This window comes from Oncorhynchus gorbuscha, unplaced genomic scaffold (genome assembly GCF_021184085.1).
Source record: "Oncorhynchus gorbuscha isolate QuinsamMale2020 ecotype Even-year unplaced genomic scaffold, OgorEven_v1.0 Un_scaffold_676, whole genome shotgun sequence".
Taxonomy (NCBI): domain Eukaryota; kingdom Metazoa; phylum Chordata; class Actinopteri; order Salmoniformes; family Salmonidae; genus Oncorhynchus; species Oncorhynchus gorbuscha.
Genome location: NW_025745494.1, coordinates 133,338 through 154,188, shown reverse-complemented (window position 1 = coordinate 154,188; position 20,851 = coordinate 133,338). Strand labels below are relative to the sequence as shown.

Sequence of the window (20,851 nt, the reverse complement as noted above, 5' to 3'; positions counted from 1 at the left end):
CATGCTTGATACCCCCCCATAGAGTCTGTCAGAGTTCTTACCCAGCAGAGCCACCAGCAGCATCACTATGGTTATGTGCTTGATATTCCTCATCTTGTACAAATAGAGCAGGATAGAAAACACTATGACCTCTAGAAACTGGAGAGAGAGAGGGAGAGAAGGAGAGAGAAGGAGAGAGAGGGAGAGAAGGAGAGAGAGGGAGAGAAGGAGAGAGAGGGAGAGAGGAGAGAGAAGGAGAGAGAGGAGGAAAGCGAGAAAAAAAACATAACATTAATAATATTGAACTGGTTTCCATAAAGTCCATCTCAAAGCTTCACAGTGATTGACACAGCCTGGATATCTGATCGCAGTAACAGAGTCCTCAGCCAGCAGCAGCACGGATATCTGATCGCAGTAACAGAGTCCTCAGCCAGCAGCACGGACATCTGATCGCAGTAACAGAGTCCTCAGCACGGGTATCTGATCGCAGTAACAGAGTCCTCAGCCAGCAGCACGGACATCTGATTGCAGTAACAGAGTCCTCAGCACGGGTATCTGATCACAGTAACAGAGTCCTCAGCCAGCAGCACAGGTTTCTGATCGCAGTAACAGCAGCGAGCACATGGTACTCTATATTAGGGAATAGTACTCTATATTAGGGAATAGTACTCTATATTAGGGAATAGTACTCTATATAGGGAATAGTACTCTATATAGGGAATAGTACTCTATATAGGGAATAGTACTCTATATAGGGAATAGTACTCTATATAGGGAATAGTACTCTATATAGGGAATAGTACTCTATATAGGGAATAGTTTAGTCGTACTCTATATAGGGAATAGTTTAGTCGTACTCTATATAGGGAATAGTTTATTCGTACTCTATATAGGGAATAGTACTCTATATAGGGAATAGTTTAATAGTACTCTATATAGGGAATAGTTTAATAGTACTCTATATAGGGAATAGTTTAATAGTACTCTATATAGGGAATAGTTTAATAGTACTCTATATAGGGAATAGTTTAACACTATATAGGGAATAGTTTAATAGTACTCTATATAGGGAATAGTTTAGTAGTACTCTATATAGGGAATAGTACTCTATATAGGGAATAGTTTTGTAGTACTCTATATAGGGAATAGTTTTGTAGTACTCTATATAGGGAATAGTTTAGTAGTACTCTATATAGGGAATAGGACTCTATATAGGGAATAGTTTAGTAGTACTCTATATAGGGAATAGTTTAGTAGTACTCTATATAGGGAATAGTTTAGTAGTACTCTATATAGGGAATAGTTTAGTAGTACTCTATATAGGGAATAGTTTAGTAGTACTCTATATAGGGAATAGTTTAGTAGTACTCTATATAGGGAATAGTTTAGTAGTACTCTATATAGGGAATAGTTTAGTAGTACTCTATAGGGAATAGTTTAGTAGTACTCTATATAGGGAATAGGGTGCCATTTGGGACTCAGATATAAACATCATCAGTCAGGACTGTCAGCGACTAACATGTTAAAAGGTCTCCCGTTCCCTCCCTCCCTCCCTCCCTCCCTCCCTCCCTCCCTCCCTCCCTCCCTCCCTCCCTCCCTCCCTCCCTCCCTCCCTCCCTCCCTAAGGACGTTAGGACTGCCAGCGACTAACATGTTAAAAGGTCTCCCGTTCCATGGCTGTGGTCTGTTGACACAACACATTTGTGCCTCTCTCTCTCCCCCCCCTCCCCCCCCGCCCTCCCTCTCCCCGCCCGCCCCGCCCTCCCTCTCCCCGCCCGCCCTCCCTCCCTCCCCTCTCCCTCCCTCCCATTCCAGTCTAAGTACATTGAGGTCTCGCTCAGTAAATAAGACTGGAGCAGGATGTGATGAATATGGGTGTGACCTGATATACAAGACAGCCAATCAGCATTAACTCCACTGGGCGCTGTCTGGATGGGTTAGTAGGTCCTCTAAAACCATGTTAGGGTACATACCAGGCAGCATCAACTCCACTGGGCGCTGTCTGGATGGGTTAGTAGGTCCTCTAAAACCATGTTAGGGTACATACCAGGCAGCATTAACTCCACTGGGCGCTGTCTGGATGGGCTAGTAGGTCCTCTAAAACCATGTTAGGGTACATACCAATCAGCATCAACTCCACTGGGCGCTATCTGGATGGGCTAGTAGGTCCTCTAAAACCATGTTAGGGTACATACCAGGCAGCATTAACTCCACTGGGCGCTGTCTGGATGGGTTAGTAGGTCCTCTAAAACCATGTTAGGGTACATACCAGGCAGCATTAACTCCACTGGGCGCTGTCTGGATGGGCTAGTAGGTCCTCTAAAACCATGTTAGGGTACATACCAGGCAGCATTAACTCCACTGGGCGCTGTCTGGATGGGCTAGTAGGTCCTCTAAAACCATGTTAGGGTACATACCAGGCAGCATTAACTCCACTGGGCGCTGTCTGGATGGGCTAGTAGGTCCTCTAAAACCATGTTAGGGTACATACCAATCAGCATTAACTCCACTGGGCGCTGTCTGGATGGGCTAGTAGGTCCTCTAAAACCATGTTAGGGTACATACCAGGCAGCATTAACTCCACTGGGCGCTGTCTGGATGGGCTAGTAGGTCCTCTAAAACCATGTTAGGGTACATACCAGGCAGCATTAACTCCACTGGGCGCTGTCTGGATGGGTTAGTAGGTCCTCTAAAACCATGTTAGGGTACATACCAGGCAGCATTAACTCCACTGGGCGCTGTCTGGATGGGTTAGTAGGTCCTCTAAAACCATGTTAGGGTACATACCAGGCAGCATTAACTCCACTGGGCGCTGTCTGGATGGGCTAGTAGGTCCTCTAAAACCATGTTAGGGTACATACCAGGCAGCATTAACTCCACTGGGCGCTGTCTGGATGGGCTAGTAGGTCCTCTAAAACCATGTTAGGGTACATACCAGGCAGCATTAACTCCACTGGGCGCTGTCTGGATGGGCTAGTAGGTCCTCTAAAACCATGTTAGGGTACATTCCAGGTGTACATACCAGGCGTGGGTCGGGGTACATACCAGGCGTGGGTCGGGGTACATACCAGGCGTGGGTCGGGGTACATACCAGGCGTGGGTCGGGGTACATACCAGGCGTGGGTCGGGGTACATACCAGGCGTGGGTCGGGGTACATACCAGGCGTGGGTCGGGGTACATACCAGGCGTGGGTCGGGGTACATACCAGGCGTGGGTCAGGGTACATACCAGGTGTGGGTCAGGGTACATACCAGGTGTGGGTCAGGGTACATACCAGGTGTGGGTCAGGGTACATACCAGGTGTGGGTCAGGGTACATACCAGGTAAATCAGGAACTGCCAGCTGACAGCGTATCTCTGGACCAGGTGGGCGGTGATGTGGGTGGAGGTGTGGGGGGCAAAGGTGACCAGGAGATAGGTTCCCACCACTGCTAGTGCGCCACCTGTAGGTCAGGAAGAGAATCACACGAGTACTGAACCATCCTATTCACCCGAGTATCATATGACACGGAGACTCAGATATAAACATCATCAGTCAGGACTGTCAGCGACTAACATGTTAAAAGGTCTCCGTTCCCTCCCTCCCTCCCTCCCACCCCAGTCTAAGGACGTTAGGACTGCCAGCGACTAACATGTTAAAAGGTCTCCCGTTCCATGGCTGTGGTCTGTTGACACAACACATTTGTGTCTCTCGCCCTCCCTCCCTGATCTGCTTAATCAGTACTATGACACGGAGTAACTGATCAGTTTAATCAGTACTGAGCTTCAGCATTAATGTTTCATTTCAGTACTGCTAACCATGTGTATGTTATGACACGGAGTACTATGACAACCAGCGTCAACGTGGGAACTCATACCTAGCCAGCTCCTCTCTCCTCCTAGACGTCAACCAGACAATGTTTCGTAACGTGGGAACTCATACCTAAATCATACCACTCGTCTTTATGGGGCGGTGGTTAGAGCGTTGGACTAGAAACCGAACGGTTTCAAGACTGAATCCCCGAGCTGACCAGGCACAAATCTGTCGTTCTGCCCCTAAAACAAGGCAGTTAACCCACTGTTCCTAGGCTGTCATTGAAAATAAGGATTTGTTCTTAACTTACTTGCCTAGTTAAGTAAAAAATAAAATCAACATCACAATGATTATGTCCTGAGGGGTTTGATTAGCGCTGTGTGTGTGTGTACAAACTTACCAACAATATCAGTGGCTCGTAGCGTCTCTTTAAGGAACACCACAGAGATGACCGCACTCGCTGAAAGAAAAGGCAGACATTAAGGAACACCACAGAGATGACTGAAAGAGATGGCATACATTAAGGAACTTCACAGAGATGACAGACATTAAGGAACACCACAGAGATGACAGACATTAAGGAACACCACAGAGATGACTGAAAGAGAAGGCAGACATTAAGGAACATCACAGAGATGACAGACATTAAGGAACACCACAGAGATGACTGACATTAAGGAACACCACAGAGATGACAGACATTAAGGAACACCACAGAGATGACAGACATTAAGGAACACCACAGAGATGACAGATATTAAGGAACACCACAGAGATGACTGAAAGAGATGACAGACATTAAGGAACACCACAGAGATGACAGACATTAAGGAACACCACAGAGATGACTGAAAGAGATGACAGACATTAAGGAACACCACAGAGATGACTGACATTAAGGAACACCACAGAGATGACTGATATTAAGGAACACCACAGAGATGACTGAAAGAGAAGGCAGACATTAAGGAACACCACAGAGATGACAGACATTAAGGAACACCACAGAGATGACTGACATTAAGGAACACCACAGAGATGACAGACATTAAGGAACACCACAGAGATGACAGACATTAAGGAACACCACAGAGATGACAGATATTATGGAACACCACAGAGATGACTGAAAGAGATGACAGACATTAAGGAACACCACAGAGATGACAGACATTAAGGAACACCACAGAGATGACTGAAAGAGATGACAGACATTAAGGAACACCACAGAGATGACTGACATTAAGGAACACCACAGAGATGACTGATATTAAGGAACACCACAGAGATGACTGAAAGAGAAGGCAGACATTAAGGAACACCACAGAGATGACAGACATTAAGGAACACCACAGAGATGACTGACATTAAGGAACACCACAGAGATGACTGACATTAAGGAACACCACAGAGATGACATTAAGGAACACCACAGAGATGACATTAAGGAACACCACAGAGATGACATATTAAGGAACACCACAGAGATTACATATTAAGGAACACCACAGAGATGACTGACATTAAGGAACATCACAGAGATGACAGACATTAAGGAACACCACAGAGATGACTGACATTAAGGAACACCACAGAGATGACTGACATTAAGGAACACCACAGAGATGACTGACATTAAGGAACACCACAGAGATGACTGAAAGAGAAGGCAGACATTAAGGAACACCACAGAGATGACAGACATTAAGGAACACCACAGAGATGACATATTAAGGAACACCACAGAGATGACTGACATTAAGGAACACCACAGAGATGACTGACATTAAGGAACACCACAGAGATGACTGACATTAAGGAACACCACAGAGATGACTGACATTAAGGAACACCACAGAGATGACTGACATTAAGGAACACCACAGAGATGACTGACATTAAGGAACACCACAGAGATGACAGACATTAAGGAACACCACAGAGATGACATATTAAGGAACACCACAGAGATGACTGACATTAAGGAACACCACAGAGATGACTGCGCTGGCTGAAAGACGATTAAGGATGCCATTTTACATCTCCCATTTCTTTACATAATAATGCCATGTGTGGTGTCTACCTTCATAGATTCAGTCACCTGGACACTATGTGACCTGCAGTATAGGAATATCCATCTATCATACCTGGTACACACACCTACAGTCTCACATGTATAGGAGTCTTGTCGCTAATAATCAGAGAGGCTGAGAGAATCTCTGGTGTCGCAGATTCCTACAGAGTCTCTTCCTCTGTCCTTGGTTAGATTTAATAATTATAATAATCACAGTAATACTGTCACTCTGTCATTCTAACTCCCAGGAACTCAGAGGAAGGTGAAAGGAGGTGAACCCAATGGGTCTCAAAGCAAGGTGAAAGAAGTTGAACCCAATGGGTCTCAAAGCAAGGTGAAAGAAGGTAAACCCAATGGGTCTCAAAGCAAGGTGAAAGAAGGTGAACCCAATGGGTCTCAAAGCAGGGAGAAAGAAGGTGAACCCAATGGGTCTCAAAGCAGGGAGAAAGAAGGTGAACCCAATGGGTCTCAAAGCAAGGTGAAAGGAGGTAAACCCAATGGGTCTCAAAGCAATGTGAAAGAAGGTGAACCCAATGGGTCTCAAAGCAATGTGAAAGAAGGTGAACCCAATGGGTCTCAAAGCAAGGTGAAAGGAGGTGAACCCAATGGGTCTCAAAGCAAGGTGAAAGAAGGTAAACTCAAAGCAAGGTGAAAGAAGGTGAACCCAATGGGTCTCAAAGCAAGGAGAAAGAAGGTGAAAGAAGGTGAACCCAATGGGTCTCAAAGCAAGGAGAAAGAAGGTGAAAGAAGGTGAACCCAATGGGTCTCAAAGCAAGGAGAAAGAAGGTGAAAGAAGGTGAACCCAATGGGTCTCAAAGCAAGGAGAAAGAAGGTGAAAGAAGGTGAACCCAAAGCAAGGTGAAAGAAGGTGAACCCAATGGGTCTCAAAGCAAGGAGAAAGAAGGTAAACCCAATGGGTCTCAAAGCAAGGTGAAAGAAGGTGAACCCAAAGCAAGGTGAAAGAAGGTGAACCCAATGGGTCTCAAAGCAAGGTGAAAGAAGGTAAACCCAATGGGTCTCAAAGCAAGGAGAAAGAAGGTGAACCCAAAGCAAGGTGAAAGAAGGTGAACCCAATGGGTCTCAAAGCAAGGTGAAAGAAGGTAAACCCAATGGGTCTCAAAGCAAGGTGAAAGAAGGTGAACCCAATGGTCTCAAAGCAAGGAGAAAGAAGGTGAACCCAATGGTCTCAAAGCAAGGTGAAAGAAGGTGAACCCAATGGTCTCAAAGCAAGGAGAAAGAAGGTGAACCCAATGGTCTCAAAGCAAGGTGAAAGAAGGTGAACCCAATGGTCTCAAAGCAAGGTGGACCCAATGGGTCTCAAAGCAAGGTGAAAGAAGGTGAAAGAAGGTGAACCCAAAGCAAGGTGAAAGAAGGTGAACCCAATGGTCTCAAAGCAAGGTGAAAGAAGGTGAACCCAATGGTCTCAAAGCAAGGAGAAAGAAGGTGAACCCAATGGTCTCAAAGCAAGGTGAAAGAAGGTGAACCCAATGGTCTCAAAGCAAGGTGGACCCAATGGGTCTCAAAGCAAGGTGAAAGAAGGTGAAAGAAGGTGAACCCAAAGCAAGGTGAAAGAAGGTGAACCCAATGGTCTCAAAGCAAGGTGAAAGAAGGTGAACCCAATGGGTCTCAAAGCAAGGAGAAAGAAGGTGAAAGAAGGTGAACCCAAAGCAAGGTGAAAGAAGGTGAACCCAATGGTCTCAAAGCAAGGTGAAAGAAGGTGAACCCAATGGGTCTCAAAGCAAGGTGAAAGAAGGTAAACCCAATAGTCTCAAAGCAAGGAGAAAGAAGGTAAACCCAATAGTCTCAAAGCAAGGTGAAAGAAGGTGAACCCAATGGGTCTCAAAGCAAGGAGAAAGAAGGTGAAAGAAGGTGAACCCAATGGGTCTCAAAGCAAGGAGAAAGAAGGTGAAAGAAGGTGAACCCAATGGGTCTCAAAGCAAGGAGAAAGAAGGTGAAAGAAGGTGAACCCAATGGGTCTCAAAGCAAGGAGAAAGAAGGTGAAAGAAGGTGAACCCAAAGCAAGGTGAAAGAAGGTGAACCCAATGGGTCTCAAAGCAAGGAGAAAGAAGGTGAACACAATGGGTCTCAAAGCAGGGAGAAAGAAGGTGAACCCAATGGGTCTCAAAGCAAGGTGAAAGGAGGTAAACCCAATGGGTCTCAAAGCAAGGTGAAAGAAGGTGAACCCAAAGCAAGGTGAAAGAAGGTGAACCCAAAGCAAGGTGAAAGAAGGTGAACCCAATGGGTCTCAAAGCAAGGAGAAAGAAGGTGAAAGAAGGTGAACCCAATGGGTCTCAAAGCAAGGAGAAAGAAGGTGAAAGAAGGTGAACCCAATGGGTCTCAAAGCAAGGAGAAAGAAGGTGAAAGAAGGTGAACCCAATGGGTCTCAAAGCAAGGAGAAAGAAGGTGAAAGAAGGTGAACCCAAAGCAAGGTGAAAGAAGGTGAACCCAATGGGTCTCAAAGCAAGGAGAAAGAAGGTAAACCCAATGGGTCTCAAAGCAAGGTGAAAGAAGGTGAACCCAAAGCAAGGTGAAAGAAGGTGAACCCAATGGGTCTCAAAGCAAGGAGAAAGAAGGTGAACCCAAAGCAAGGTGAAAGAAGGTGAACCCAATGGGTCTCAAAGCAAGGTGAAAGAAGGTAAACCCAATGGGTCTCAAAGCAAGGTGAAAGAAGGTAAACCCAATGGGTCTCAAAGCAAGGTGAAAGAAGGTGAACCCAATGGTCTCAAAGCAAGGAGAAAGAAGGTGAACCCAATGGTCTCAAAGCAAGGTGAAAGAAGGTGAACCCAATGGTCTCAAAGCAAGGAGAAAGAAGGTGAACCCAATGGTCTCAAAGCAAGGTGAAAGAAGGTGAACCCAATGGTCTCAAAGCAAGGTGGACCCAATGGGTCTCAAAGCAAGGTGAAAGAAGGTGAAAGAAGGTGAACCCAAAGCAAGGTGAAAGAAGGTGAACCCAATGGTCTCAAAGCAAGGTGAAAGAAGGTGAACCCAATGGTCTCAAAGCAAGGAGAAAGAAGGTGAACCCAATGGTCTCAAAGCAAGGTGAAAGAAGGTGAACCCAATGGTCTCAAAGCAAGGTGGACCCAATGGGTCTCAAAGCAAGGTGAAAGAAGGTGAAAGAAGGTGAACCCAAAGCAAGGTGAAAGAAGGTGAACCCAATGGTCTCAAAGCAAGGTGAAAGAAGGTGAACCCAATGGGTCTCAAAGCAAGGAGAAAGAAGGTGAAAGAAGGTGAACCCAAAGCAAGGTGAAAGAAGGTGAACCCAATGGTCTCAAAGCAAGGTGAAAGAAGGTGAACCCAATGGGTCTCAAAGCAAGGTGAAAGAAGGTAAACCCAATAGTCTCAAAGCAAGGAGAAAGAAGGTAAACCCAATAGTCTCAAAGCAAGGTGAAAGAAGGTGAACCCAATGGGTCTCAAAGCAAGGAGAAAGAAGGTGAAAGAAGGTGAACCCAATGGGTCTCAAAGCAAGGAGAAAGAAGGTGAAAGAAGGTGAACCCAATGGGTCTCAAAGCAAGGAGAAAGAAGGTGAAAGAAGGTGAACCCAATGGGTCTCAAAGCAAGGAGAAAGAAGGTGAAAGAAGGTGAACCCAAAGCAAGGTGAAAGAAGGTGAACCCAATGGGTCTCAAAGCAAGGAGAAAGAAGGTGAACACAATGGGTCTCAAAGCAAGGTGAAAGAAGGTAAACCCAATGGGTCTCAAAGCAAGGAGAAAGAAGGTGAACCCAAAGCAAGGTGAAAGAAGGTGAACCCAATGGGTCTCAAAGCAAGGTGAAAGAAGGTGAACCCAATGGTCTCAAAGCAAGGAGAAAGAAGGTGAACCCAATGGTCTCAAAGCAAGGTGAAAGAAGGTGAACCCAATGGTCTCAAAGCAAGGAGAAAGAAGGTGAACCCAATGGTCTCAAAGCAAGGTGAAAGAAGGTGAACCCAATGGTCTCAAAGCAAGGTGGACCCAATGGGTCTCAAAGCAAGGTGAAAGAAGGTGAAAGAAGGTGAACCCAAAGCAAGGTGAAAGAAGGTGAACCCAAAGGTCTCAAAGCAAGGTGAAAGAAGGTGAACCCAATGGGTCTCAAAGCAAGGAGAAAGAAGGTGAACCCAAAGCAAGGTGAAAGAAGGTGAACCCAATGGTCTCAAAGCAAGGTGAAAGAAGGTGAACCCAATGGGTCTCAAAGCAAGGTGAAAGAAGGTAAACCCAATAGTCTCAAAGCAAGGAGAAAGAAGGTAAACCCAATGGGTCTCAAAGCAAGGTGAAAGAAGGTGAACCCAATAGACTCAAAGCCACCATTACAATCTGATCTATAGACTGACATTGTTGTTATGCGTGCCAGAGCTCATATCAACACATTAAAATGTGAAGTCACACAATGAAACCATAACTATTGACACGTTGATTTACTGATCTAATAGGAGATGTTGACTGGTTGGTTGGTCCTGCCCACCAGGTGGCTGATAACATCCCATACAGAGAGCTCATCTCACGGTTAAGGGTTTCCCTTCTCTACCTTTGGGACAGACGAGATCCATCTCCTGTAACCATAGCAACTCCTCATGAAGCCAGGAGTCTCGTCGCCGAGAGAAGCTCTCGTGTCGCAGATTCCTACAGTCTCTTCCTCTGTCTGTCCTTGGTTAGATATACTAATAATAATAATATTAATATTTAGTAAATCATATATAGCAGCAGTAGTAGTGTAGTAGTAGTAATAATAGTAGTAGTAGCAGTAGTAGCAATAGTGGTAGTAACGGTAGTAGTGGTAGTAGTAGTAGTAGTAATAATAAGTGGTAGTAATACTACAGCATCCATTCTAATACCACAGCCTCCATTCTAATACCACAGCCTCCATTCTAATACCACAGCCTCCATTCTAATACCACAGCCTCCATTCTAATACCCCAGCATCCATTCTAATACTCCAGCATCCATTCTAATACTCCAGCATCCATTCTAATACTCCAGCATCCATTCTAATACTCCAGCATCCATTCTAATACTCCAGCATCCATTCTAATACTCCAGCATCCATTCTAATACTACAGCATCCATTCTAATACTACAGCATCCATTCTAATACTCCAGCATCCATTAATACCACAGCATCCATTCTAATACCCCAGCATCCATTCTAATACCCCAGCATCCATTCTAATACTCCAGCATCCATTCTAATACTCCAGCATCATTCTAATACTCCAGCATCATTCTAATACTCCAGCATCCATTCTAATACTCCAGCATCCATTCTAATACTCCAGCATCCATTCTAATACTCCAGCATCCATTCTAATACTCCAGCATCCATTCTAATACTCCAGCATCCATTCTAATACTCCAGCATCCATTCTAATACAACAGCCTCCATTCTAATACTCCAGCCTCCATTCTAATACTCCAGCCTCCATTCTAATACTCCAGCCTCCATTCTAATACTCCAGCCTCCATTCTAATACTCCAGCATCCATTCTAATACTCCAGCATCCATTCTAATACTCCAGCATCCATTCTAATACTCCAGCATCCATTCTAATACTCCAGCATCCATTCTAATACTCCAGCATCCATTCTAATACTCCAGCATCCATTCTAATACTCCAGCATCCATTAATACCACAACATCCATTCTAATACCACAGCATCCATTCTAATACCACAGCATCCATTCTAATACCCCAGCATCCATTCTAATACCCCAGCATCCATTCTAATACCCCAGCATCCATTCTAATACCCCAGCATCCATTCTAATACTCCAGCATCCATTCTAATACTCCAGCATCCATTCTAATACTCCAGCATCCATTCTAATACTCCAGCATCCATTCTAATACTCCAGCATCCATTAATACCCCAGCATCCATTAATACCCCAGCATCCATTCTAATACCCCAGCATCCATTCTAATACCCCAGCATCCATTCTAATACTCCAGCATCCATTCTAATACTCCAGCATCCATTCGAATACTCCAGCATCCATTCGAATACTCCAGCATCCATTCTAATACTCCAGCATCCATTCTAATACTCCAGCATCCATTCTAATACTCCAGCATCCATTCTAATACTACAGCATCCATTCTAATACTACAGCATCCATTAATACCACAGCATCCATTCTAATAACACAGCATCCATTCTAATACCACAGCATCCATTCTAATACCCCAGCATCCATTCTAATACTCCAGCATCCATTCTAATACTCCAGCATCCATTCTAATACTCCAGCATCCATTCTAATACTCCAGCATCCATTCTAATACTCCAGCATCCATTCTAATACTCCAGCATCCATTCTAATACTCCAGCATCCATTCTAATACTCCAGCATCCATTCTAATACCACAGCATCCATTAATACCACAGCATCCATTCTAATACTCCAGCATCCATTCTAATACTACAGCATCCATTCTAATACTACAGCATCCATTCTAATACTACAGCATCCATTCTAATACTCCAGCATCCATTCTAATACTCCAGCATCCATTCTAATACTCCAGCATCCATTGCCTGATGAGAAGAGGGGAATAGGTCTATAAAGTACCTGTAGTCGTTACTGGTGTTGAGCATGTGGAAACACCTGATGCAGTTTTCCATGTGTTTTCTCCAAGTCCTTCCACGTTAAACTGTCAGTAAGGCCGGTCTATGACAACACTCTGTGCAGCTTACAGATCCACCAGAGAAGTGGAGACCTATCAGATCTAATAGAACCCAGTGGGCCTGGAACCCGACGGACCTATCAGATCTAATAGAACCCAGTGGGCCTGGAACCCGACGGACCTATCAGATCTAATAGAACCCAGTGGGCCTGGAACCCGACGGACCTATCAGATCTAATAGAACCCAGTGGGCCTGGAACCCGACGGACCTATCAGATCTAATAGAACCCAGTGGGCCTGGAACCCGACGGACCTATCAGATCTAATAGAACCCAGTGGGCCTGGAACCGACGGACCTATCAGATCTAATAGAACCCAGTGGGCCTGGAACTCGACGGACCTATCAGATCTAATAGAACCCAGTGGGCCTGGAACCCGACGGACCTATCAGATCTAATAGAACCCAGTGGGCCTGGAACCGACGGACCTATCAGATCTAATAGAACCCAGTGGGCCTGTAACCCGACGGACCTATCAGATCTAATAGAACCCAGTGGGCCTGGAACCCGACGGACCTATCAGATCTAATAGAACCCAGTGGGCCTGGAACCCGACGGACCTATCAGATCTAATAGAACCCAGTGGGCCTGGAACCCGACGGACCTATCAGATCTAATAGAACCCAGTGGGCCTGGAACCCGACGGACCTATCAGATCTAATAGAACCCAGTGGGCCTGGAACCGACGGACCTATCAGATCTAATAGAACCCAGTGGGCCTGGAACCTCGACGGACCTATCAGATCTAATAGAACCCAGTGGGCCTGGAACCCGACGGACCTATCAGATCTAATAGAACCCAGTGGGCCTGAACCGACGGACCTATCAGATCTAATAGAACCCAGTGGGCCTGGAACTCCGGACCTATCAGATCTAATAGAACCCAGTGGGCCTGGAACCCGACGGACCTATCCGATCTAATAGAACCCACTGGGCCTGGAACCCGACGGACCTATCCGATCTAATAGAACCCACTGGGCCTGGAACCCGACGGACCTACCGATCACACCCAGTGGGCCTGGAACCCTCGAAGTATGCTTACCCCGTCACCCTTTTAAACGCTATTAGCGCCACCGCTAACTAGCTAGCCATTTCCATCGGTTACATTACTATTTAATCTCTCTCCTTCACACCCCTCTTCCGTCTCACCCCCTCCATCTCTCTCCTTCACACCCCCTCATCTCTCTCCTTCACACCCCCTCATCTCTCTCCTTCACCCCCTCATCTCTCTCCTTCACACCCCTCATCTCTCTCCTTCACACCCCTCCTTCACTCCCTCTCCTTCACACCCTCTCCTCACCCCCTCACACCCCCTCCTTCACACCCCCTCCATCACACCCCCTCCATCACACCCCCTCCATCACTCCCCCTCCATCAGCACCCCCTCCATCAGCACCCCCCCTCACTCACTACTCCAAAAGCACCCTGGGATCACTCACTACTCCTAAAGCACCCTGGGATCACTCACTACTCCTAAAGCACCCTGGGATCACTCACTACTCCTAAAGCACCCTGGGATCACTCACTACTCCTAAAGCACCCTGGGATCACTCACTACTCCTAAAGCACCCTGGGATCACTCACTACTCCTAAAGCACCCTGGGATCACTCACTACTCCTAAAGCACCCTGGGATCACTCACTACTCCTAAAGCACCCTGGGATCACTCACTACTCCTAAAGCACCCTGGGATCACTCACTACTCCTAAAGCACCCTGGGATCACTCACTACTCCTAAAGCACCCTGGGATCACTCACTACTCCTAAAGCACCCTGGGATCACTCACTACTCCTAAAGCACCCTGGGATCACTCACTACTCCTAAAGCACCCTGGGATCACTCACTACTCCTAAAGCACCCTGGGATCACTCACTACTCCTAAAGCACCCTGGGATCACTCACTACTCCTAAAGCACCCTGGGATCACTCACTACTCCTAAAGCACCCTGGGATCACTCACTACTCCTAAAGCACCCTGGGATCACTCACTACTCCTAAAGCACCCTGGGATCACTCACTACTCCTAAAGCACCCTGGGATCACTCACTACTCCTAAAGCACCCTGGGATCACTCACTACTCACAACGCACCCTGGGATCACTCACTACTCACAACGCACCCTGGGATCACTCACTACTCACAACGCACCCTGGGATCACTCACAACGCACCCTGGGATCACTCACTACTCAAAGCACCCTGGGATCACTACTCACTACTCCTAATGCACCCTGGGATCACTACTCACTACTCCTAATGCACCCTGGGATCACTACTCACTACTCCTAAAGCACCCTGGGATCACTCACTACTCCTAAAGCACCCTGGGATCACTCACTACTCCTAAAGCACCCTGGGATCACTCACTACTCCTAAAGCACCCTGGGATCACTCACTACTCCTAAAGCACCCTGGGATCACTCACTACTCATAAAGCACCCTGGGATCACTCACTACTCATAAACCACATGTAGAACTTTCATAGTCCAAAATACTCTCAAAAAAGTAGAGAAATACTGTGATACGATATCTTGGCCATATTGCCCTAGCCTGGTCCCAGGTCTGTTTATGTTGTGTTGCCAACCTTAAGAGTTGGACAGACAGATCTGAGACCAGGCTAGGATAAAGGAGAGGACTGCACCTGAAGGTCAATATTTAACCTGCCATTAGAGTGTTTACACTGAACAGGTGACAGCTGCACCTGTCGGGGTAGAGAACGGCTTCACAGGGATTGGTGGATTACAGAAACCAGCAAGCCATCCGATTGGCTGAAATGGAATGTGTCACCTGGAGGTATATTAGGGCTGCATCATGATGCATCATGATCTGAGGTCAGTTTTATGTTTTTCCCCTTCTGCCCTTCTGAGGGTTAAGGTCAGGATAAGCTGATCCTAGACCTGTCCTTATACAGGCCTAGAGTCAGGATTGGGGAGGATAAGCTGATCCTAGACCTGTCCTTATACAGGTCTCGGGTCAGGATTGGGGAGGATAAGCTGATCCTAGACCTGTCCTTATACAGGTAAATTCTACCAGGAAAGTGGCAATTATAAGAGGGGTTTCATGTTGATGCTTAATGCAAGAAATGATATAAAATTGTCCATAAAATCTAGATGAATAAACAATAATCCTGAAGTTACCTATGACTGAAACACAGCCCAGTGGTGCGATGAGGGAGGCCGGGGCGAAGCCGTAGGCTGCGAAGTTCCCCAGCTCCCCGAGTCCCATCAGACCCACGCCACTCCACCACAGCACTGAGGTGTAGTAGGGCCTGGAGTCGCCGAGCTGGGACTGGCGCATGTGGGCGTATTTCTGACAGCGAGAGGACAGGGCACAGAGTCAAAAGAACAGCACTTCATTCACATGTTAAAGATGAGCATTGGGAAAATACACAAATAATACAGTAGCTAACATAACATCAGTAAACACTAGTGTTGTTTCTGTACACGGCCTCATTAAAACACTAGTGTTGTTTCTCATAGTACTGTACACGGCCTCATTAAAACACTAGTGTTGTTTCTCATAGTACTGTACATTAAAACACTAGTGTTGTTTCTGTACACGGCCTCATTAAAACACTAGTGTTGTTTCTCATAGTACTGTACACGGCCTCATTAAACACTAGTGTTGTTTCTCATAGTACTGTACACAGCCTCATTAAAACACTAGTGTTGTTTACTGTACACGGCCTCATTAAAACACTAGTGTTGTTTCTCACTAGTACTGTACACGGCCTCATTAAAACACTAGTGTTGTTTCTCATAGTACTGTACACAGCCTCATTAAAACACTAGTGTTGTTTCTCATAGTACTGTACACGGCCTCATTAAAACACTAGTGTTGTTTCTGTACACGGCCTCATTAAAACACTAGTGTTGTTTCTCATAGTACTGTACACAGCCTCATTAAAACACTAGTGTTGTTTCTCATAGTACTGTACATGGCCTCATTAAAACACTAGTGTTGTTTCTCATAGTACTGTACATTAAAACACTAGTGTTGTTTCTCATAGTACTGTACATTAAAACACTAGTGTTGTTTCTCATAGGCCTACATTAAAACACTAGTGTTGTTTCTCATAGTACTGTACACAGCCTCATTAAAACACTAGTGTTGTTTCTCATAGTACTGTACACAGCCTCATTAAAACACTAGTGTTGTTTCTCATAGTACTGTACACATTAAAACACTAGTGTTGTTTCTCATAGTACTGTACACAGCCTCATTAAAACACTAGTGTTGTTTCTCATAGTACTGTACACAGCCTCATTAAAACACTAGTGTTGTTTCTCATAGTACTGTACAGCCTCATTAAAACACTAGTGTTGTTTCTCATAGTACTGTACACAGCCTCATTAAAACACTAGTGTTGTTTCTCATAGTACTGTACACAGCCTCATTAAAACACTAGTGTTGTTTCTCATAGTACTGTACATTAAAACACTAGTGTTGTTTCTCATAGTACTGTACACAGCCTCATTAAAACACTAGTGTTGTTTCTCATAGTACTGTACACAGCCTCATTAAAACACTAGTGTTGTTTCTCATAGTACTGTACACGGCCTCATTAAAACACTAGTGTTGTATCTCATAGTACTGTACATTAAAACACTAGTGTTGTTTCTCATAGTACTGTACACGGCCTCATTAAAACACTAGTGTTGTTTCTGTACACGGCCTCATTAAAACACTAGTGTTGTTTCTCATAGTACTGTACATTAAAACACTAGTGTTGTTTCTCATAGTACTGTACATTAAAACACTAGTGTTGTTTCTCATAGTACTGTACACAGCCTCATTAAAACACTAGTGTTGTTTCTCATAGTACTGTACACGGCCTCATTAAAACACTAGTGTTGTTTCTCATAGTACTGTACATTAAAACACTAGTGTTGTTTCTCATAGTACTGTACATTAAAACACTAGTGTTGTTTCTCATAGTACTGTACACGGCCTCATTAAAACACTAGTGTTGTTTCTCATAGTACTGTACACGGCCTCATTAAAACACTAGTGTTGTTTCTGTACACGGCCTCATTAAAACACTAGTGTTGTTTCTCATAGTACTGTACACAGCCTCATTAAAACACTAGTGTTGTTTCTCATAGTACTGTACACAGCCTCATTAAAACACTAGTGTTGTTTCTCATAGTACTGTACACAGCCTCATTAAAACACCAGTGTTGTATCTCATAGTACTGTACACGGCCTCATTAAAACACTAGTGTTGTTTCTGTACACGGCCTCATTAAAACACTAGTGTTGTTTCTCATAGTACTGTACACAGCCTCATTAAAACACTAGTGTTGTTTCTCATAGTACTGTACACAGCCTCATTAAAACACTAGTGTTGTTTCTCATAGTACTGTACACAGCCTCATTAAAACACTAGTGTTGTTTCTCATAGTACTGTACACAGCCTCATTAAAACACTAGTGTTGTTCTCATAGTACTGTACACAGCCTCATTAAAACACTAGTGTTGTTTCTCATAGTACTGTACACAGCCTCATTAAAACACTAGTGTTGTTTCTCATAGTACTGTACACAGCCTCATTAAAACACTAGTGTTGTTTCTCATAGTACTGTACACAGCCTCATTAAAACACTAGTGTTGTTTCTCATAGTACTGTACACAGCCTCATTAAAACACTAGTGTTGTTTCTGTACACGGCCTCATTAAAACACTAGTGTTGTTTCTCATAGTACTGTACACAGCCTCATTAAAACACTAGTGTTGTTTCTGTACACGGCCTCATTAAAACACTAGTGTTGTTTCTCATAGTACTGTACATTAAAACACTAGTGTTGTTTCTCATAGTACTGTACATTAAAACACTAGTGTTGTTTCTCATAGTACTGTACACAGCCTCATTAAAACACTAGTGTTGTTTCTGTACACAGCCTCCTAAAACAAACCCTTACCTGTATATTCAGAGAAATGCTGATGAGGAAGTTCCCACATATTGAAATGATGATTCCCAGGAGATAAGTCTGAAAAACAGCAGCAAAACAGATCAGAAGGAAACCTCATCATCCCGCAGAGGAGAACGCCACTGGACGCGTGACCTCATCCCGCAGAGGAGAACGCCACTGGACGAGTGACCTCATCCCATAGAGGAGAACGCCACTGGACGAGTGACCTCATCCCGTAGAGGAGAACGCCACTGGACGAGTGACCTCATCCCGTAGAGGAGAACGCCACTGGACGAGTGACCTCATCCCGTAGAGGAGAACGCCACTGGACGAGTGACCTCATCCCGTAGAGGAGAACGCCACTGGATGAGTGACCTCATCCCATAGAGGAGAACGCCACTGGATGAGTGACCTCATCCCATAGAGAGGGACACATCCCATAGAGGAGAACGCCACTGGACGCGTGACCTCATCCCATAGAGAGGGACACATCCCATAGAGGAGAACGCCACTGGACGCGTGACCTCATCCCATAGAGGAGAACGCCACTGGACGAGTGACCTCATCCCATAGAGGAGAACACCACTGGATGAGTGACCTCATCCCGTAGAGGAGAACGCCACTGGATGAGTGACCTCATCCCGTAGAGAAGGACACATCATCCCATAGAGGAGAACACCACTGGACGAGTGACCTCATCCCGTAGAGAAGGACACATCATCCCATAGAGGAGAACGCCACTGGACAAGTGACCTCATCCCGTAGAGGAGAACGCCACTGGACGCGTGACCTCATCCCGTAGAGGAGAACGCCACTGGACGAGTGACCTCATCCCGTAGAGGAGAACGCCATGACCTCATCCCGTAGAGGAGAACGCCACTAGATGAGTGACATCATCCCGTAGTGAACGCCAGGGGTCTGCTATAGCCAGTCATTGGAGGTGAGGGGGGTCTGCTATAGCCAGTCATTGGAGGGGGTGGGGGCAGATACTGACTGGTGTTCTGATCCACGCCAGATACTGACTGGTGTTCTGATCAAATCACGCATCAGATATCTCAAATACAGAAACCCAGCCTAAAACCCCAAACAGCAAACAATGCTGGTGTAGGAAAAACTCCCTGCCAAAACCTAGGAAGAAACCTAGAGAGGAACCGGGCGCCAGATACGGGTAGAGATTATAACAGAACATGACCAAGTGTTCTGTTCATAAATCCATGGTCGCAGAACAGATACTGGACTGCCATCATGTGTTCTGCATCCAGGGCTCAGGTCCTCCAGATACGGGTGGAGATTATAACAGACTGCCAAGATGTTCAAATGTTCATAAATGACCAGCATGGTTGAATAATAGTAAGGCAGAACAGTTGACTGGAGCAGGAGCACAGGTGGACTGGTCCTCATGTCAGGTTCCTGGGATGGTCCAGGGCCCAGGCCAGATATGGCCAGGTGGACTGGCAAGGAGTCATCATGTGAGTCCTGGGGCATGGTTCAGGGCTCAGGTCCTCCAGATACTTAGATTTACACAGGACACTCTTCCAGATCTGATCATAAACACTGCAGCATAAATACTGGATGAGACAGGAGGGGTCAGGAGACACTGGCTGGTTTCTGATCCACGCCAGATACTGACTGGTTTCTGATCCACGCCAGATACTGACTGGCTTTCTGATCCACGCCAGATACTGACTGGCTTTCTGATCCACGCCAGATACTGACTGGCTTTCTGATCCACGCCAGATACTGACTGGCTTTCTGATCCACGCCAGATACTGACTGGTGTTCTGATCCACGCCAGATACTGACTGGTGTTCTGATCCTGACTGGTTTCTGCCAGATACTGACTGGTGTTCTGATCCACGCCAGATACTGACTGGTTTTCTGATCCAGATACTGACTGGTTTTCTGATCCACGCCAGATACTGACTGGTTTTCTGATCCACGCCAGATACTGACTGGTTTTCTGATCCACGCCAGATACTGACTGGTGTTCTGATCCACGCCAGATACTGACTGGTTTTCTGATCCACACCCCCTACCTTTATTTAAGGGATCTGTGACCAGCAGATGCATATCTGTAATGTGAAACCCATAGATTAGAGCCTCATGAATTTATTTAAATTGACTGATTTCTTTATTTGGTAAAAATCAGTAAAATATTTTGAAATTGTTGTTTGTTTATATTTTTGTTTCAGTTTAAAAATATGTAGATTTTTGTTGGCAGTTACTTCAATATTATTTTGTTTTAAATGTATTTCTAAAAATATTTTAGAAGACTTTGATGTTGACCCCTTCCCCATCTTTTAGAATGGTTGAATATATATTTTAAAAAAGATATAGAAAATATAAACAATATAGACTCCTAGCTTTCATTTGACACCCAATTTAACACGTTTCTATGAACTTCACATGTTGGTTCTCATGGGTCCTTTTTACATGGAATTG

At 45.3% G+C, this 20,851-nt stretch overlaps 1 protein-coding gene across 2 annotated transcripts in view; it reads right to left on the bottom strand.

Moving 5' to 3' along the window:
• Positions 1-20,851, bottom strand: part of LOC124019080 (NIPA-like protein 2) — a 38,771-nt gene that overhangs the window by 8,751 nt on the left and 9,169 nt on the right. For both annotated transcript variants that reach the window (XM_046334440.1, XM_046334441.1), the window contains exons 2-6: positions 18,419-18,487; positions 15,635-15,806; positions 4,173-4,232; positions 3,301-3,422; positions 42-138 (exon numbers count right to left, since the gene is read on the bottom strand). In XM_046334440.1, the coding sequence (XP_046190396.1) occupies positions 42-138; positions 3,301-3,422; positions 4,173-4,232; positions 15,635-15,806; positions 18,419-18,487 (520 nt within the window). The remainder of the gene's footprint in view (positions 1-41; positions 139-3,300; positions 3,423-4,172; positions 4,233-15,634; positions 15,807-18,418; positions 18,488-20,851) is intronic.